We start from the raw sequence: 20,765 nt of genomic DNA on the forward strand, positions 1-20,765 counted from the left end.
GCCACACCCACACACACCCACACACACACCCACCCACCCCTGGACGAGCCTAGGATGGTCAGTGCTAGGGCGTCATTCAGGTAGTCTGGAAACTGAAATGAGAAACCAGCCCATGGGACATTATAAGGAGGGAACAGCCTTGGGTAACGGCTAGACACACAGAATTCAGGGTTGTACTCCCAGTGAGGGAGGGTGCTGCAGCCCATACCCCAGGGTGATAGAACCAGTTAGAAATCTGGGCTCTGGGGACCCTTGGGCGGCACAGTCGGGTTTGCTCAGGTCATGATCTCAGGGCTAAGAGATGAGGCCCTGCATCAGGCTCCACACTCAGCATGGAGTCTGCTAAGGTTTCTTTCTCCCTCTCCCTCGGCCCCTCCCCCTGCTCTCTTGGTCTCTAAAATAAATAAATAAACCTTAAAAAAGAAAAAAATATGGGCTCTGGAGTGTCTCTGGTGAGAACCTGCCCTTGCCACCTACCAGCTGGATAACCATGGCTAAGTGAGTTCAGCTAGAAACGGGGATGGGAACAGTATCTTCCTCAGAGTGCTCAGTACCGTGGTACCTGGCAAACAAGTATGCTCAATAGACAGCGCTCACTCCTGTTCTTATCATTACCATGGTCATTACAGCAACCTTGGAAAATTCAAGTTCTTGAGGATCAAGGGTCATACCTCATCACTGGGGCTGAAAATATCAGATTGCTTGGGGCCTTTACTTCAATTTCAAGCATTTGTTCTGTGTTGGGCCTGGAACACATAAAGATGAAGAAGACAGGGTTCCTGCCCTGCACAGGGTGGTGTTTGAGAGAGAGGAGGGGAGGGGAGGTGAGCAGTCGGCTTGGGTTTTACACAAGCCAGGGTTTGAGTTCTGGCTCTACCATGGGCAATCTGCTAAGCGTTCTGAGCCTCAGGCTCCTCCTCTAAAATAGGCATAATCCTAACAGCAGGGCTGGACTCACCTGCTGGGAAGGACCAGAGGAAATGAATGCAGGCAAGGCGCTCAGCCTCATGAACTAAGCACACTAAATGCTCCCTGATTACAGAGAAAGGAGCTAGGAGGCTCAGGGCTGTACCCGCAGCAGTGTTAGGAAATGAGGCGGCACGTGGGGCTGGGCAGGGGAAGGTTGAGAGGGGGGACTCTGGAGGGGGATGCTAGAGGACACACGGCAATTGACTAGGCAGACGCAGGCAAAGGGTGGTGGGAGGGCAGAGATGAAGGGGAAGGCCGACTGTAGAAGTTTGAGGCCAAGCAATGAATCTTGTATTTTTTATTCTGTAGCCCGGTTTGCCTTTATTCCATAGGCACGACTCGAAGTTATTTCTGTGGTGGATGTGGAAGACGGACTGGAGAGAAGGCCAGCAGGGGGAGCCCACATCTTCCGACTCCCCTGCCCCTGCTCAGGCCCCAAGCGCTCACTGGCCAGCCCCCACAGCCCATCAGTTCTGCCCCTTCCTTCTCTGAGGGAGGTAGAGAGGGCCCTGGTTAGAGACTCACACCTTCTGTGCTCAAACCTCCCACACCAGCCCTTCCTCGCTCTATGACCTGAGGCAAGGGATCTGTGCTTTGGTTTTCTTATCAGTGGAGGGAAAAAACAGTGCCCACTTGATGGGTTAGCCCAAAGGATCAGAATCAAGCACTAACACTTGGCACAGAACCTGGCATTATTATCTGGATGGCTTTTCCACCTCTCCCTGGGCTCCGAGACTGTCCACAAAATGGCATAACAAAATGGCAGAATCTCCCCTGGTGCCTTCCTCTTTCTTGTGGCCTAAAATAAGCCCACGGAACCTAAGTTCCCCTTGCTAACTGTACAAGGTTAACAAGGGTGCTGACAAATCACGTCCATACAAGAGGACTCACAAGCTTTAGGACACTGGAGAAATGCTCTCGGCCGGCTGAGAGTTCCAGAGCTACCATTAAATACCCAGTGCAAGAACCACCTCCCAAACCCTTGGGCTGAGTCAGGGACTGACTCGTTTAGGTCCCTGGAAGTTCTTAGAGACCCACAGAAGGACAGGGCTGGTGGAAACCGTGCCGGGCTGAGCAGGACAGCAGCGAACCATTCTTGAGGGCTCTGAGCCAGGCACCGGTTAAGAATGTAGTGGTGCCCAGCATGGTGGACACATCTGTCACTTTACTGGCCCTCTGCCAGCCCGTGGCCAGCTGGTCACCTGGGAGGCCAGACACGCGCTCACCCGTCCTTGTACTGGCCTCTTCAAACCCTGAGGGCAACCTCGCCAGGCCCTCCCCATATTGGTCCTGTGTGTGGCACACTTACTGCCGCCTGCCCCCACCCGACTCTGCAGAATACCCCCCCTGCCCCACGCCCCTCACCCTTGCCGCCCACCTGCACCTCCCACAGTGCAGAGGGGACAGGCATGTTCTCCTGTTCAGGGAGGTCGAGGGACGTTCCCTTACGGTCAGCAGGCTTAAGGACAGGTTCCCTCCTGGGGAGAGCCACAGAGGAGCCACAAGGAAAGGACTATGTCCCAACAAGGACCCTGTCTGCAGGTACTGAGACCCTCGGGAGTGGGAGGGCTGCCTGAGGCCCTGCTTGACATGACTCAAGGTCTGGAATTAACGCCATGGAGGATCTACTCCTTATTCTACCTTTTAGGTGCTTGCCTCTAATAGTTTTTTTTGCCATATTAAAATGTCTGTTTATTTGTCTTAAATATTGAGAGTAATTCCCCTTCATTTTTGAGCTGGCATCCTTTATCAACTTTGCCACTTTTAACTGACAGATCTTGCTATTTTTAACTGATTTTACTGGTTCCAACCCCCCCCCCAACGCCACTAATTTTCTAGGCCTTAAAAACTCAGCTCTGACAATCTTTTTTTTTCCTGACAATCTTTTTCTATTCTTTTCATGTTTATGTTCACCCTTTACCCTTTTTGTGTTTCTGATCTTCATTCTTTTTAATTCTACTCTCCTGGTTTCAAAGCTCTTTTAAACTTTTATCTTTATTGTGTTTTAATCTTTCTTGATATGGCTCATTTCTTTTTCCTGAGCTTGTATACTTTAATTCTACTATAACTTTTCAAATGTCGTTTTTTGCCATTTTAATGATCTTAATTTAGTTTGCTGTACACTGTTACAAGAGTTTCTTGGTGTTCATTTTTAACAGCTTTACTGGTTATGATTCACATCCCGCACCATTCACCTCGTGCACTGTACGTATCCGTGGTGGTTTAGTGTTTCCCCAGGTAGATGCATCTGTCACCAGTCCAATATGAACATCTTCCCCACCTCAGATCTGGTAGCTGGCACCGTGGGTGCCCCCACCCCAGCCCCAAACACTAATCTACTTCTAGATTCCCCACTCTGCATTTTCCTCTAAACGGAATCCTACAGCAATGGCCTTTTGCAACTGGCTTCTTTCTCCGTTGGACGGTCTTGGCACCCTTGTTAAAAATCAGCTGACCACTGGCATGTGGGTGTACGTCTAGACTCTCAATTCTATTCCTTCATCGGTCTATCCTTGTGCCCGTACCATACTGGTTTATTGCTTTGCAGTAGTTTCAAAACCGGGAAGTTTAAGTCTTCCTACAATACTTGATTCTTGTTTCTCAGGATTGCTTTAACTTTCTGGGTACCCTGCAATTCCATATGAACTTCAGAATTAGCTTGTCAGTGTCTACACACAAGTCAGCTGGGATTCTCCCAGTCTGGGGAGTGCTGCCATCTTAACTACATTAAATCTCCAGATCCAGAGAGGCTGGGTGGCCCAGTCGGTTAAGCATCTGCCTTTGGCTCAGGTCAGGGTCTCAGGATCCTGGGATTGAGCCCCACGTTGGGCTCCCTGCTCAGCGGCGAGTCTGCTTCTCCCTCTGCTCCTCCCCCAACCCCCACTCGTGCTCTCAAATAAAATCTTAAAAAATAAATCAATCTCCAGATCCACGAACAAGGGACGTTTCCATCTGCTTAGATCTTACACTTCTGTCAACAATGTTCTGTAGTTCTCAGATTATACATTTATACTTTTGTCTGAATGTATTATTCCTAAATATTGTATTCTTTGTGATGCTAACAGAACTGTTTTCTTAATTTTTTTTTCAGATTGTTAATACAACTGAATTTTGTATATTGACCTTGTGTCCTGTAATCTTGTTGAATTTGTTTTTTTTTGAATTTGTTCTTTCTTTTTAAGGGTCATGAGTTAATAGCTATGGGGAGAGTCTACATCATAAACGGGAATACAGGTGCTCGGACCCCTTCCCCATCCTTTTCAGTGCTGGACGTGCTGGCCTGATCCTGGACAACCTGCTGACTGAGTGCGTCCATCATTGGCCCCAGGGCACACAACTACCTGCTTCCAGTTGGCCCTCATTTTCAGAAGAATCACAAAGTTAACTTCTATTTCTCTTCCCTTCTGATCTCAGTCCAAATGATTAACACGGTATGACTAGTAAACACTTGAAGAATATAATCCAAATTTTGCAGAACAGATCAGTTCAGGGTGACTGTTTTCATTACCAAGGCTTTTTTCTTTTTTTTTTTGCAAAGCAGACCACTGCGTCTTCCTGTAATATACTTGAAATATGCCCAAATTCAAACTCTTTATATACAGCTTTTAGAAACAACTCATATATATCCAGGCACACCTGTACATTTACATGAAGTAATCCATCATCTTTATTTAAGTCTTGTCTGCTCTATAATGCCTTAGAGGGAAGGTTTATGTTAATTCTCTAAACTGGGATGATAAAGCACAAGGCAAAAAAGACTAAAACTGTGCCTTCATCCCTTGTCTCCTGCACAAGGAGAGGAACTGAAGTGGTGCCTAATTCAATTAAATTTGCTAAGCATTTACTTAGCAGCTACTCTGTTCCGAGCAGATACTGCAAAGGCCTCAGGATAAAAGTACGTGAGGGGCGAGGCCACCACTCTCAAGGACTCCCGACCTAGCTGGAAACAAGTCACGCAACTATAAATACCTGAGTCACGGTGTGACACAAGGAGTGAGGGGAACCCAGCCGATGAGCGTGAACAGCAGGAGGTGGGTAACAAGACCACCCCCAGAATGAGATGAGCCTCCTCAACAGTCAGAACGGGCTCACCGTGCTGCTGTGTGACTATCTAAAACTTCTGATGGTCACTGTCTTAGGGTTCTGCCCACTTAACCCCGCATTAAGGAGTTAAAGCCATCATGATCATCAGTAGTAAGTCTCGGGGCTCTTCTCCTCCCAGCACTTGGCCTCGAGAAAAGGGGGACCATTCTCTGTGTGACATACACACCAGAGTAAAGCTGGCAATGGGCGACGCAGCAGGAGGCAGGGCGTCCTGGGGGGATGGGGAAGGTGGGCCCCGTAGAAAGGAGGCAGCATCTCTCTGCCTGGCCGATGGTTATTAAAGAAATGCAGTTTAATATTGCCTAATTTCATTTTTAGCAGGGAAGCTGAAAGGCTGACTTTTAGGTACAATTTCTGATTTTTAAATGCCCAGCAATGAATTCAATGAAAATAAATTCCGTGAGCCAAGCCAAATACATTGCTCCATGTGGCCATGCCAGTCTGTGGCCCCTGCTGCGTCTGCTGTCTTCTGTTAAGCCCCACGACACTCTGTGAAGTTGCATTATTATCCCCAGATAATCCTGCTGAGGCGGAGAGGGGCCCAAACTTGCGGAAGGCCACCCGACAGGAAGTGAGAATTTGGATCCAGGGCTATCTTACATCAAAGTTCACTCTGGTTGGTGTCTTAGTTGCAAGGGGCTGGCTTAAATATCCAGGGACCCCAAGCCTGGGAGAAGCTTCGCTCTGTGGCTACCTGCCCAGCAAGAAAGGTTCTTAAGGGCATTTCCTTCATAGTTTCTCTTTAAAAATGAAACCATTCCAGTCTGTTTATTTTTACTGTCTTCCTTCCAATAAATTAGGAAATAAAAATGATTAACAGACCCACAGGTCATTACAGTATTAAGCATTCAGAGAAGTCCCCAGAACACCTCTGGGACTCTTTTCCCTGCCACAGGACCCAGTCGTACTTCCTGGTTTTCTTCCTACTGAAAAGGCTGGGGCCGCCTTTCTGGAGGGATTCCAGGCATTTGACCAGTCACATGTGCCTTGGCACTGAACGGATTCCAAGGTGAGGTCCCCTTTAGGGGCTTTCCCAAACCCCAGGGGGGACCTTCCTTGGCTTATTCACCTGTTGTGTTAATGTCTCCTCCACAAACTTTGCTCAGACACGGGGAAGCCAGACATGGAGGAGAAGGATGAGACAGAGCCCCTCAGACTGGCAGTTCATAGTCACTCGACAAATGTGACTGCCGACCCCCCACACACACCGAGCCACTCACTGGGTAGGCCGTGGTCTGTCCCCCTTCAGTACACTCTCTCCTGAGCTGTGGTAACAAAGCCAGCCTCCTTAGGTTGCTTGCTATGTCCAGAAGTCAAGCATACAGGCCCTGACCTTTTTTTCTTGTACGCCTTTTGGTTTTCTTTGGCGTTAATAACTTCTTTTCTTCCCATTGGCTTGGTTTTGTGTGTACCTGTCACTAATTCACGCACAGACTCTCTGCAGACATACAGCCTTCTCTAAACACATTCACACTCACTAGGCAGCTGATCCTTCGCATGGACTTCCATCCCTCCAGAGCCCTCTTGCCCTGCTCCCTTGTGGACGGGTTGCCGTGGTGCCTGTCACGTGATTTCCCTTCACCACCTCCCCACATTTTTCCTGGTCTCCCCCATGACATGGACCCCACTTTTTCCGCCTCATTTCAGTCTGCTGTTCGATGGTCTACATCCTCCTGCAGCTTCCTGAAAGGGAACACGGGAGATGGGAGATAAACTGTTTCACATCTGCACATATGGAAATCTCCACATTTTCACAGTGGATCAAGGCGAAAGCTGAATAGAGCGCTCCAGATAGAAAGTGCAATGAAAGTGCTGCTTCAAGACCACCCAGCTTTTACTACCAGGAAGTCTGCTGTCTCCTCTTTGGAGGCTCCTTTGCTCCAGGTTTCTGAAGTCCCAGGATTTTGGATTTTGGTGTGGGGTTCTGTGTGTTCTTCGTGCTAGGCACCTGATGGGCCTTTTGCTCTGTAACTTACATCCTACAGATCTGGGAGAATCGATTGTGTCATTCCTCATTGTCTCCTCTCTTCCTCTGCACACGGTCTGTCTCTCCCCCTGAGCCCCTTGTGCGGATGTTGGACCTTCTAGGCGTAGCGTCTTATTTTCAACTTAGCTCTGTTCTCACCTCTTTTGAGTTTTTCTGAGAGATTTTTCTCGACTTTATCTCACTACCTTCCCTTCTGCTAAACCTTTTATTGCAATAGTCACATTTCTTCTATTTCCAAGAGCTTTTTTATTTTCTGCACATCCCTCGAGAGCTTCTCACTGTTTTCATGGATGCAATGTCTTCTCTCTGCCAGTTCTTTCACGTTTTCCTCTGCTCCTCACTTTGTTTCTATTTCCTACATTTGTTTGTTTCTGCTACATTCCTATTAGAGCTCTCAAACGTTTGGTGAAGCATTAAATTGCTGCCCAAAGCCTGTGTTTTGGGTGTTGTGCAGGGGGAGGGGGAGGGAGCCATTGTGTGGGCTTCCATGTAGGGTGAGCGGGCAGGGGCCAGCTGTTTTATTGGGATACCCATAAATTTCAGTAACTAAAAGACTTTTCTCTTGGACTGGTCGGTTTCTACAGAAAAGTAGCCTCCAGCCTCTGGCCTAGGGGATGGTTAAGTCTCACTGCCACTGTTCAGGAGCCAAATTTGGAACCACAGTGAGAGGACCCTCTCGTTTCAGTGTCCCCATTTTCAGCATGCCACCCTGTCCCCAGGTGGGTCAGTGAATCCAAAAAGCTTCCAATGCATCTTATCTTGAAAGAAGTAGAGAAGGCCAGACTTTTGTGGGAAAGGGCTTCTTACCTGGCTATGCAAAGTAGGGGACAGGACCTAGGGAAGCAGCAGCTTCTCATACACACTGCCAACCAACCCGCTTATCTCTGGCGCCATCCAAATTTGTGCTCAAAGGTACCTGGAATCCCCACATTTTTTGTTTATTTCAGGTTTTGAGGCATCAATTGTTTGCTATTGCCCTTTGCTGTCATTAAGCTTCCCCAGGCTGCTCAGTCTGTCACTATCTGAATCCTGTTGACGACTCTCTGCTGTCATTTCTGTCCTAGTCTCTTTGCACCTACAGGTTGATTCCTTTTATATCCCTTGTCATCACTAGGGAAGAGTTTGGGAAAAGTGCAGATATACATATATATCCTATCTATCATCATCTACTGAAAGCTCTGACCTCAATTTTTTAAATGACTTCGGTTGGTCAGGAACAGCATGGCATAAAGAAAAATCAAGAATAGGGAAAAATAAAGGACTAAGGAAGGTTTTTAAAGTTTTACAGTCTATAGTCCTTAGTTTAACTTTCCTGGAAGTTTCAAATCCCACATCTGTCACTTACTGGTTGCTCAACCTTATGTAAATGATTTCGTATCTCTTAACTTTAATTTTCTTATATGTAAAAGGTGATACTACCACCTACCTTGCAAGGGCTACAGAATATTGAGATCATGCAACACAGCTTCGGTACTTTCAAAATGCTGGAAAGAATAGTGGTTTAGTGTAAGAAGGAAAAGATGAACTTGGTTTTGGACACCATGCAGCTGAGATGCTGGAGGGAAATCTACATAGAGACGTGTGCGGGCACTTAGGATTACTTTCATTCAGCGAACATTTCCCGAGCACTTTCGCTATAGGAGATCCTAAGGGAGGCACTGAGGAAGGAAGAGTCGAACAAACGTGAAATCAGCCCACTGCAAGGCTGAACATGGGAAGAGAGAAAGGCTGGGACTTGGAAGGGAGAAGTGAAAGCAGTCTGCACAGCCCAGGGGACAGAGGCTGAGACGGCCTTTACCTTTCTTTGTCTTACAAGGCCCACACTCAGGGTGGATCTCCTGCAAGGGGAGGGACACCACCTTCGCAAGGCCAGCATTCAGCATGTACTGGTACAGCCGCTTGAATGTCCTTTCACACAGCCCCTGCCAAAACACAATGTAAGAGCTGCTATCAGATGAGAGCGAGGCATTTGCAACCACTGAAGTCACGTCAATGAGCACAAGTTCAGGACCCAAGTTAACCGATTCTCTTGAACGAGGAAACACCGGAGGGGCTAAGGAGGAAAGATTCCAAGCTATGTTGTCAAGGAAACAAAACAAAGTCCAGAGCACTAAATAAACGATTCTATAAATGGTTTCTATTACAAGAGGGGGAAAGAGATTTATTTGCTCAAAGATCCTGAAAGGATACATAGGGATGAGAGTGAGGCAGATGGGGAGGGGGGCAGAGCTAGAAGGCGGCTTTTCACTGTATACTTTTTCAATGTTTGGTTTTCTAACCATTAAAGTGTGCCATTAACACACACACATGCACGTGCACACACACACTCTCACAAAGCACGCACATTGCCCCTGGGCAATGGAACAAATAGAAAAAAAATGGAGTGTAAAAAAACAGTTTATCAGTGAAGTTTCCACAAAATGAGGAGGAGTGCATGCACCCTACCACTCACAGCTCTGCGAGGCAATGTGTTCAAAATGACCCTATGTGCTCCTAACTGCAGGGGTCACCAAGCAGCTTCCAGCGTAGGCCATAGTTTTCCCACCACACGTTTGTGAAAATAAGTGATTTATTTGCCAACGTTGAAAAGTGAAATTTTAATTAAAAAAAAAAAAAAAAAAGTAGGTTCTGGCTTCACTTGGAAAAAGTCCGGCAACAAATCCTGGAACTGCGGATCTGCAGCCTTCAGTGGGAGCCAGGACAGGCACGCCCAACTCAAGACTGGCCCCATGGGCCCCTTGCATGTCAGGGATAAAGGTCAGTCCCTACCTGTCACCAGTTATGTGCTGTCTTCTCTTACAATAGTCAGGAAGAAAACTAAGTATTTCTTGAATCCATACCGAGAGCAAAACCATTTCTTATACTTGGCCTGTTGCATTCATTCATATATCCATCCGGGCTGCTACTGGCGTTTGCCTTTGTAACCAGTGGAGTCGTGAGGCTAGTTCCGGCTGCTGTAAGCTGTGGACAGAACCACAGGACGCCCTCACCACCAAGAGCTGTTAGTGGAGTCTCCCGGCTTTCCTCTTACCCCCTGGGGGAGAGAGAGGGAGCATATGTCTGCAGGCTGCGGCCGCCACGTATGTGTGATCAACTCTCAGACTAGCCAGTGTTCCAGCCCTTGGGCAGGAGAGCATATGGCTATCAAAAAAATACAGATGACTCACATATGGCTCATCCAAACGCACCGGCTTGGAAATGGGATCTGTCGTTAATCTAGCTGTGCCCCCAGCACCGTTGAAAGACCCTACGGAAGTTCATCCATCAAACCCCAGCCCCTAACATATGGTCCTAAGTCCTGGACCATCCGAAGCGAGGGAGGATGATGCAGTCCCACTTTCTGGGGGGCTGCCATCAGGGACTCACACAATCTGCCCAGCAAAAAAGGGAAAGGAGCAGTGTGAGCCTCCCCCACTCCCCAAAAAAGACAGCATCCATATTCATGGCATCAACCTCACGGACTGGCTAATTATTCACTAAGTCCTGCTCAGCTCTCTCTGACCCTATTTCCAGCTGCCGACAAGACCTCGCCAAGCGAAAAGTCCCAGAAGATCTTCACATTCAATAAATCCTGAAGTCAAATTGTCATGCTCCTCGTCCTCTTGCCAACGTGTTCCTCTTTCTGTACTCCCTACTTTATTCAGGCATTCATTCCACATTTACTGAGCGCCGACCGTGGGCCTGCCCCTGGCCGTCCGCCTGGTGGGGCTTCAGCAGTAAACAAGCAGGCCCGCTCCCCGCTTTCCTGAGCCCTGTCCATTTCATTGAGGTGCAATCACTCCGGCAGGACAGCAAGACTCCTCCTCCTTCATTCACACACACACACACACACACACACACACACACACACACACACACACACACACACACACACACCCACCCACCCACCCTGGCATCCTGGCCTCAGTCACTCACACATTGAGACACCCCAAAGGATTCTAGCGGCCAGCCACCCAGGGCCCGGCCTGAGGCAGCAGCATCCACCTCCTGCCCGCACCTCCAATCTCTCTTCCTTCTCCCAGTTCGTTTCCACCACATTCTTCTCTCCTTGCAACTTTATATGAGGCTGAAGGCCACAACCCAACTCCTCGGCCTGGCGCTCTAGACCTCTCTCATCTGGCCCCAACTGCCCTCCCCAGCCGCATCTCCGCAGCTCCCGCCTGAGCACACTGTGGCTGGGTTACTGCACCTCCTACACACCCGCTCAAGCCGCTCTCCCGGGCCCGAAATGCCATTTCTTTTCTACGTGGGGAACACTTCGTCTTCAAAGCCCCGCTCAACTGGAACTTGCTCTCTAAAGCTTCTCCCAGCTCTCAGAAGAAAGTGCATCCTTCATGGAGCTCGACGTCATCCTTCGAAACAGGCTTCTAGCCTAAGTGTGAGTTCACACATCCGTCCCTCTGGTGACACCGCTTCATGAGAGCATGAGACCTGTCACCCTCACTAACTTTTGTCGTGGTGGTGCAGCACACAGTTCTGACTCTAAGTGCTCACCAAAGTATTTGCCGGATAAATAATGGAACAATGCACTCTCCTGAGCTAGTCCACAGGGCTGACCTGAGACCAGACTAGCCCGCACTCCCCATGCCTGAGTGACCCAGTTGGGCAGGGGGCTTCATTCTGCAATGTCTGCTGGACAAGAAATATAAGGAACAGAGGGGGCAGAATGTTTTGTAAGCAAGTAGGAATTTTCTTAATTTCTACTAGGGTCCCTGAGGAAGCTTTATCAGTCTTTCATTTTCCACTTTTGATAGAGACTCAAATACTGAAAAATATCTCTTACCACAAACAGCAGTGCATGTGTAATGACAAATGACACAGGCCTGCTGTCTGAGGTGACAGGAAGGAAGGGGCCGGGCGGGGGGCGGGGTGGGGAGGAGACATTGCATAGCTGCCTCAAGCTGACTACTGTCATGAGAGACTGCAGGCCAGGTTCAGGCTTGCAGGGCCTCTGATAGTTCAAAGGAAGCTGGAAACTTAGATTTTTATGTGAAATCTCAATTTAAAAAAAAATGCTAGGTCAAATGTACTTTTAACAACATGTAGGCCAAACCCAACCCATAAGCCTCATAAGCCCTGCTTTAAAGAGACTTGGGATGGGGCGCCTGCCTGGCTTAGTCAGTTAAGTGTCCAACTCTTGATTTCAGCTCAGATCATGATCTCAGAGTCATGGGATCAGGCCCTGGCTTGGGCTCCATGCTCAGCAGGGAGTCTGCTTGGGATTCTCTCCCTCCACCCCTCCCTCTGCTCACACACACAAAGTAAATGAAATCTTTTTTTTATTTTATTTATAGATTTGTCAGAAAGAGAGAGTGAGCGAACAACCACAAGCAGGGGAAGCAGCAGGCAGAGGGAGAAGCAGGCTCCACACTGAGCAAGGAGCTGGACATGGGACTCGATCCCAGGACCCTGGGATCGTGACCTGAGCCAAAGGCAGATGCTTAACCGACTGAGCCACCCATGCTTCCCGATAAATAAAATCTTTTAAAGAGACTTGGGCATGTAGTAGATCTGGCATTAGAGAAGAGGTCCATTTCCCTCTACGATGGAATCAGAGACTGGGGCTCACCCACAATGCAGCACCACAAGGTGAGGAACAAGGATTATCCTGGGGCCAATAATCAAGACTCCAAACCGTGTCCCTTTGTGGACTAATCACTATGACCCAAACAGCCTGACTTTAAACTTTAGGTTTTCAGTTCTGCCATCTAACCTACAGGGTAACGTTTCTCTCCCCTCTCCCATGCGGGCTCTTCCCTAGCTTCCGCTGAAGACTGTTCTCATCATCCTGGAGACAGCAAGAGGCACCTCGGTGCTTTCCTCCTCTCCCCTCTTCATCCCTGTCTCTACTCCGGAGGCCCAGAGACCAAGGTGGCCAGTCCATGCTTTCTCCCTGCATCATCTCGCCTGACTCTCTGCAAAGTCACGATGCCTTTTCCATATCAAGCCAGGGGGGACAGAATTCCAAGTGTGCTTACGGCAGCACCCCTAAATGCCCAGATCTCCCAGTCCGCAGGAACTTGTAAAGCACGTCCTAGAGCAAACGGTGGCGGGGGGGAATGGGCCTTCAATAAGGGACTGAGTACTTTCTGATCCTGTGAAACTAAGGAAGACCCCACTTGTTTCAAGGTTAGGGGCAGTCAAGTCCATTAACAGCTTCCAACTGCCAGTCATCTAACCCATACTGGACAAGGAGGTCCAGGCTGCGGCACAGATCATTCCAGCCCAGCACACGGGTGGCCCCGGGCACTCACCAGTTCTTCCCTCAGCCTGCCCAGGGTCTCCATCTGGTTACTCCGTGTGCTCAGCACACCTGAGAGTTTCTCCATGAGGATGTCATATTTGCTCCTCCTGTGAGAAACACAAAACAGTTCATCTTTTCAAACCTATTGCTAAAGAGCACCTGTTTTTTAAAGATGACAAGGCAAGACTTAAATGACAACATGCCAGACCAGACCACCTTGGTCCTAGGTTTCAGCCATCATCCGGCCACATTCCGCACTTGGCGGGGCAGAGACCATGGCTCTGAGTGGTTCAGTCAAGGGCAAGGGCACCTAAGCAGTGACAGCCTACCAACTAGACTCTTCAGCTGCAGCTGTCATGATTCTTGAAAATGCCTTACATTTTTATAATACCATAACGTTTAGGAAGCACCTTCTATATTTCTGTACGATTCACTTGGTGAAGAAAGGGATTATTTCATAAAGACATGCACGGGCTTTTCTAAAACTCAGACTCAAGAGGTGAACCTAGGTGTTTGTCCACATCCAGGGCTCTCTTCGCTGTTGACTTCCCTGGCACGAGCGACCCCACCTTCCACCCCATTTTCATTGTGTAGGATCATGACTGCTTCCAAGCTAATGGCCACCCAGGAAGCCATGAAAGAGAGTGGAAGGCTCCTGGACTGTGGGTGCCTGGGGAAGGTGACCTTGGCTTTAAGTGTCTGCAGGCCTGGGGGCAGGGAGGGCACAGGTATGGGATTCAGAGTTGATGCCCACGTCTCCACTTTGACTGCCTCTCAACGCATGAATAAAGGCAGGTGCAGGTATTTACTCTACATGGACTAGTACTGGGCACTGTGTCGTGGCCATACTCCAGAAGAGGAAACCATGCTTCAGAGAGCTCATGTGACTTCACCCAAGTCAAGTACAAATGACTTAGTCCATTGTTCTCTCTGCCACCCACAGCTGCCACCTATATTCTCTGCAGACACAGGCCACACACCAGTGAAGAGTCTGCTGATACTGGTATTTAGCCAATGGATAGTAAGATAAATAAATAAAATGCAAATTCTCGAAGCACGATCCTCTCTAATGTAGGAGTTCTAAAACATAGGTTTGAAGACGAATTTAGAATTTTGACAGGAATACAGTGATATCATTACTCCTGGAAATCCAGTCAATAGTTTGCCTAGACATGTATGTTAAGTACTTTCTTTGGGTCCAGGCCGGTGCTATGTAGTGGGCACTGTAAACTGTAAAACTTACACTGAATCCTGAGTGTTCACCCACCTCCCTTTTGGAGGATGTACCAGGCCACTGGGTAAAGGGCAAGGTGTCTGTCACTTGGCTAGGGGAGACTCAGAGTTGTTCTCCGTGGCCCAGAGAAGGGGGAATGCCTACTGCCCCTCAAGTCTCCCATAACACTGCCTACCTCCACTACAGGGCACTGGTGGCCACGCACTCGGGGGCACAGCTTACTCACCCACCCAAGGGCCACGTATTCTAGGTCCTTCACGAGCTCAACTCTTCCCCAACCTGGTCGCTGCACCTCTCCCATCAAGGAGGGCACAAGGTGCTGGAGTACAGGCTGAGGCCTCTCTAAAGGGTGGTGGACCATTTCTTTCCCCCATTCCTGTACCAGGCAGTCACCCCAACAGGGAGTAGCAAAGAGAGACTCACTCCCAGAGGCTCTCTGATAATGTGCACATCTCACCACCTTGCTGTACCATCCGGACTAGGACACAAAGCTAAACAGCAACATCACGAATAGGACTCACTTAGCAGAAACCTCCCCATCTCACCATCCAGGCTGACTGAATGAATTTCATGTCGGAAAAACGTGCCAATTTTAAATTGGAAACAGTTCAATCTCCATTCTGCCACTGTAACAAATCTAATTTGACTTATTCTTTTTACACTCACCCAAAATTTCACCAACACATTTAACAGTTCCTATTGCCGGGCTGTGGGGTTATAGGATTTTTTTCTCCTTTTCTGTATTATCTCCAAATTTTCTAAATCAGCATGACTTATTTTCATAATCAGAAATAGACCGTAAATATCTTTCTTAAAAAGCTGTGGTCATTATGTGATTTTGCCTCTCCAATTTACACAGATCTAATCCACATGGCTGAAATATCCCCGGAACAAATTGTTTTGGTGTCTGCACGCCGTACCTGTCCACGTGAAACCGATTGAGGAGGAGGAGAATTGAGTGCTGCTGGGCTCCCGTGGGTAATCGGATCACATGTGACTGCATCGTAATGAGCCCGTTTTTGTTCAGAATTTTCCGGTGATAGTGGAGCTTCCCAGCATCAACCCTGGAGGAGAGGAAGTGTGTGGCTGTGTCATTTTGCTTTACCAGTGGCTTTCACCCAACAGTAGAGGGCCTCTCACTTGAATGTAAGTGCTCAAGGCACACACTTCCTATCCAGCCTCTCCAAGGGAACAGTCACCGTGAGACAATGGCCTTGAAAGGAACAGGCCTGCCTCAACCTGAGCGCCCCCCAGGCCCCCAGCGGAGGTGGATGGGAGATGCAGGTAGAGGCCTGGGGAAATGAAGCTGGACAGGATGGCTGGGGTGGGCGATGACTGATGAGGGTTAGTGAAGACACCATCAAATATGGGTCCCCAGTCCTGCAGTGGCCAATGAGTAAGGTCACTCTACATCCCGGTTTGCCCGATGGTCCCAACTTATGCCCACTGCCCTGGCCTCCCGCTGGAGGGCGGTCTGGTTTAGACACTAATTAAACGGCTGCCCCAGGGTCCCTTCAAAAACAAAGCGCTGACGCCCAATCATCATGGATTGCAGACTGCCCCAGTTGCAAAGGGGCGGAGAGGAATGGGGAAGGGGAGTCACCAGGGCCTGCGATGGGGGGCAGGGCACAATCACGGGGGAGTCCTAGCATTTCAGGAGAGAAGCAAATCATCCCCTCACTTGAAAGCAGTGGTATGGAGGTCTCGCTGGAGCTCCCCTTGCCACCGGGACCGGCCTAATCGCTCCAAAATGCAGTAGGAGAAGTCGGGGAGCTTCAGGTCAGGGTCCCCCTCCAAGCCTATCAAGGCCCTGTAACGCATGTCCTGGGAGGCAACGATGATCAGTCTCTTTCCCCACCTGCAAATCAGAAACAACCGCATGGAAGAAATAACTTTAAGTGATTTTAAGAAAAATCAAAATGTGAAAAAAACAGAACCTTAGAGGATCGTCAACTTATGCCACTTCTTAGAGGTTTACAATGTCCCTGGCAAGGAGGTTTCTGTCCCCAAACTGCCTGGTGTTTGGGGTGAACAGAGCCAACCTTGTCATCTTGTGTGAAGCCCTCCATGGTCTTGCCAGGATACTCAAACCATAGCCCCAGCTCCTCACCAGGGCTTGGAATGACCTATGCACCCTCCACAGCTCTGCTTCTTACCCTCCATGGTCCTGCTGGTCCCAAAACAAGCTGCTTCCTCTGCCTGAGTGCTCCTCCCCCCATCTGTAGGAGACTGATTCCTTCTCATCATTCCGGCCACTGCTTAGACATCATCTCCTCAGGTCTCCCTCAAAGTCTAGCCAGAGTCTATTCCCTACCTCCAACCAGTGCCATATTCTTCACAGTACCTAGCACACTTAAAAATGGCTATGTATATATATACATATATATATATATTTTTTTGCAGACATTCTTGTCTGTCTCCTCCCTTCAAATTTAAGTGCGAAAGAGTAGACATGTTGTTGACTTGTTCACTAGGACACCTTCAGTGCCTAGAATGATTGTGTTGTGGAGTATGGGCTCAGTAAATATTTGTTAAGTGAGTGAGCCAACCTATGGAACTAGACATAAATTTCAAAGTCAAAAATACAGGTGTAGCTGAGATACTGTGGGTTTGATTCCAGACCACTGCAATAAAGCAAATACTGTAATAAAGCAAGTATCGTGATAAAACTAGTCACATGAATTTTTTGGTTTCCACTGCATTTAAAAGTATGTTTACACTATATTGTAATCTATTTAGTGTGTAATGACATTATGACTAAAAAAAAAGTGCATACCTTAATTAAAAAATATTTATTGCTAAAAAATGCTAACCATCATCTGAGCCTTCAGGAAAGTGTAATCATGGATCCCAGATCACCGTAACAAATATAGTAATGAAAAAGTTCAAAATGTTGTGAAATGGCCAAAATGTGATACAGAAACATGAATATGCAAATGCCGTTGGAAAAAATGGCACCAGCTGACTTGCTTCATGCAGGGATGACACAATCTTTCAATTTATAAAAAACACAGCATCTGCGAGCACAGCGAGATGAGGTATGCCTGTCCGCAACTATATGATCAGTGGATCTGTAGTCTGCTGAAAACCATCAGTTCCTACCTACTGACCTGGGGTGTGAAAATAAAGGGCAAGAATATGTCCTGCCTAGCAAGGTATTTCAGACTGAGTGACGTGATGGAAGACAGGCCTTGTGGTCAGGTGTTTAAACAACAGAGCAATGAAAGAGAATAGATGCTGGCCCAAGATGAGAGGTTGGTAGCTCATGAGCTCTTATGCATGGACCCTGGGTGACTCATCTGGGAAAGGGAGTGCTTCCAAGTGGGTGTTATCTCGATGCCAAGGAGTGAGTGAGTGGTGGGTTCTCTGCCAGCACACCCTCATGGGATCTCGGCTGCAAGGCTTGAACCCTGACAGTGTGTGAATGGAGTGGGCCAATCTGCCCAAGATGTCAGCTTAGATTAGCAGATAAGGCACTGTGATGGAGTCTCAGTCATTAAGTGGTGGAGACTGGGCAGAGAAAATGAATTTCTTCCATCATATCCCTTGGTCTGATCGTTCTCCCTCCTCCTACCCCACACCAGCAGACTTCACTTCTACCACCAACTGGGCTAAAAGATCAAAGGGGTTGTCTTCCTTTTAACTCACTGCAGGTTTGTTGGCATTGTGTGTAACCTACAATGAGTCTTCTGCAGTCATGGAGGTCTGCAGAATCCATCCACTTCCTGTGTCTGCATGTCACAGACTTAGGATCTATATACTTAGGATCTATGTTCTCTCATCTCAAAACAGGCTGACAAGTTAAACTGGAAGAGGTCAGCTGGGAAAATCAAGTTTGAAAACAGGGGAACAGGTCTGCTGCTTTTCAAATGCACTCAGATTTGTTTACTACACTGTACATTATAATCCCAACATTTCCAGTTAGCTGACTCAGTGACTCCTGCTAGGCTGAAACTGCTGAGTGTGGTCATCAGCCAGGATGTCAAATACTGATTAAGCACAATGCAAAGTACCAGAGATACCAAGATAAATAAAAGTGTTATCTCCCGGCAAGGAGCTCACAGTCCACTGAAGGAGAAAGTCCAGAGAGTGAGCAATTATGCTATGGCCCAAGAGCTGGTAGACAGCAACTCTGGTGGTCGAGCCTATGAAATGCCATTATGTGCACAGCCTCCATTCTAGCCTGTGTGTGTGAACAGAACGTGTGCATCCTAACTAGGGAACACTCCCATAGGAGGGGATTCCAGAATTAGCAGTCAATGGGGTGGGTGAAGGACAAGGAAGCAGAACCTGCAAGTTTCCAAAGGCATGAAGGAGCACACCTGTCCTGGGAAGCAAGTGGCATGGCCTGGCTGGAAAGTCTGGGGTGGGCTCGCAAGCAAGAAAGGAGAGCTCAAGAGGTCGGTGGGAGTCCACATCCTGAAGGGCCCTGCAATGCCATCCCGGGGAGTTTAGATGTCATGACACAGGTCAGGGGTTATAACTCCAACACCCAACAGGATCATCAATCAGTCAACATGCAGTCACTGATTGATGACATGCATGCAACATGGAGTTGATGTTGTGCCAGGCATATTCTAGATCCTAGAGATACAGCCATGAACAAGACAGAGTTTCTGCCCTCAAAGAGTTTACGGTCTGGTGAGGAAGGGGTGACGTGAATAAACACTTCGGACCACTTTTGGTACGGGGGCACCTGGGTGGCTCAGTCAGTTAAGCATCTGACTCTTGATTTTGGGTCAGGTCATAATATCAGGGTCATGAACTCAAGTTCTGCGTGGGGCTCCGCACTGGGCGCAGAGCCCGCTCAAGATTCATTCCCTCTCCCTTTGCCCCTCCCCACCTCGTGCACACATACTCGTGCTCTCTTGTTCTCTCTCTCAATAAATAAATAAATGACCATTTTTGGTGCGACAATGAGTAACATAATGGTGCCTGGGCAACAGGGACACTTTTTTTTTGAGGAGCCAGGTTGAAGACTGAATGAAGAGGAGGGTGTGGAGATGTGAAGATCTGAGGCAGAACATTCTAAGTAGAAGGAATAGCACATGCCATAGACCTGAGATAGAAATGAGCCCTGCATGTTTGGGCCACAGCATAAAGAAGACTCGGGAAATTGAGGGGCTACAGTCAGAGAGCTGGGGGGGGGGGCAGAGGGTAGGTCCTACAGAGTCTGATGGGTTCAGGTCAGGGGACAGGCAGCTGCAGGGCATGGAGCACTAGGTGGGACATGGCTCATGGCTCTGGCCTATGCCACCAATTAAAAAATCAGTCCAATGCAGCTAGATCCCGTGATTTTTTTTCCAGAGGAGCTAAATATCCAGATTTTAAATATGAGCAATGAGATAAAATTAAAAACAAAACACCGTGCTGGCTAAACAAAGCACGTGTACGGGACATATGTGCCTAGTTGGAAGCATCTCCTGAGTGACCAAGGCACTATTCATCACAATTCCATCTTAGAGAAAAATGTGCCATGTGGTATGGAAAGTTCCAAAGAGGAGAGACAGGGGCATCTGGCTGAGCATCTGACTCTTGATTTTGGCTTAGGTCATGATCTCAGGGTCATGTGATCAAGCTCTGTGTCAGGATCTATCATTACTGGGGAGGCTGCTTGGGATTCTCTCTCTCTCTCTCTCTCTCTCTCTCAAATAAATAAATAAATTATAAAAAAAAAAGAGAGAGAGGGAGGGAGGGAGGGAGAGAGAGACAGCAAGAAGGTAGGCAGGAGACTCTTGCACTATTCTGAGGCCAAAGGGGGTTGGAGATAAAGCTCGAAGGTCAAGTCCACAGGACTTGGTGGCCAGTTGCATGCAGAAGTATGGAGAAAAGGGGCCCAGGAGTCCGAAGTCTGCGGCTTGTACAGCAGGCACATGGGAACACCCAGAGCAGAGGAAATCACAAAAGAGGCAAGGAAGGAAGAGGAGGCAGGTTTGGAGGGAAGGAGTATGACACTCGACTTCTGGGCACACTGAGCAAGAGGCTACTGAACTCCGTATGTGGCACTTGGGGGACACCTAGGGAAGAGATAGACCCCTTGGGAGCAGCCCAACGTTTAAGGGGTGGAAGGAAGTCGGGGAGCCCATGAGGGAGCTGGTGAGGATCGGCCAGAACAGAAAAACAAAGCAGGGCGCCTGGGTGGCTCAGATGGTTAAGCGGCTGCCTTCGGCTCAGGTCATGATCCCAGGGTCCTGGGACTGAGTCCCACATTGGGCTTCCTGCTCCGC

General features: G+C 48.4%; 1 protein-coding gene across 1 annotated transcript in view; it reads right to left on the reverse strand.

Moving 5' to 3' along the window:
* Positions 1–20,765, reverse strand: part of GTF3C1 (general transcription factor IIIC subunit 1) — a 71,586-nt gene that overhangs the window by 46,209 nt on the left and 4,612 nt on the right. The window contains exons 3-6 of the mRNA XM_027609858.2: positions 16,220–16,396; positions 15,459–15,602; positions 13,315–13,411; positions 8,859–8,982 (exon numbers count right to left, since the gene is read on the reverse strand). Of these exons, the coding sequence (XP_027465659.2) occupies positions 8,859–8,982; positions 13,315–13,411; positions 15,459–15,602; positions 16,220–16,396 (542 nt within the window). The remainder of the gene's footprint in view (positions 1–8,858; positions 8,983–13,314; positions 13,412–15,458; positions 15,603–16,219; positions 16,397–20,765) is intronic.

This window comes from Zalophus californianus, chromosome 10 (assembly GCF_009762305.2).
Source record: "Zalophus californianus isolate mZalCal1 chromosome 10, mZalCal1.pri.v2, whole genome shotgun sequence".
NCBI classification, from domain to species: Eukaryota; Metazoa; Chordata; class Mammalia; order Carnivora; family Otariidae; genus Zalophus; species Zalophus californianus.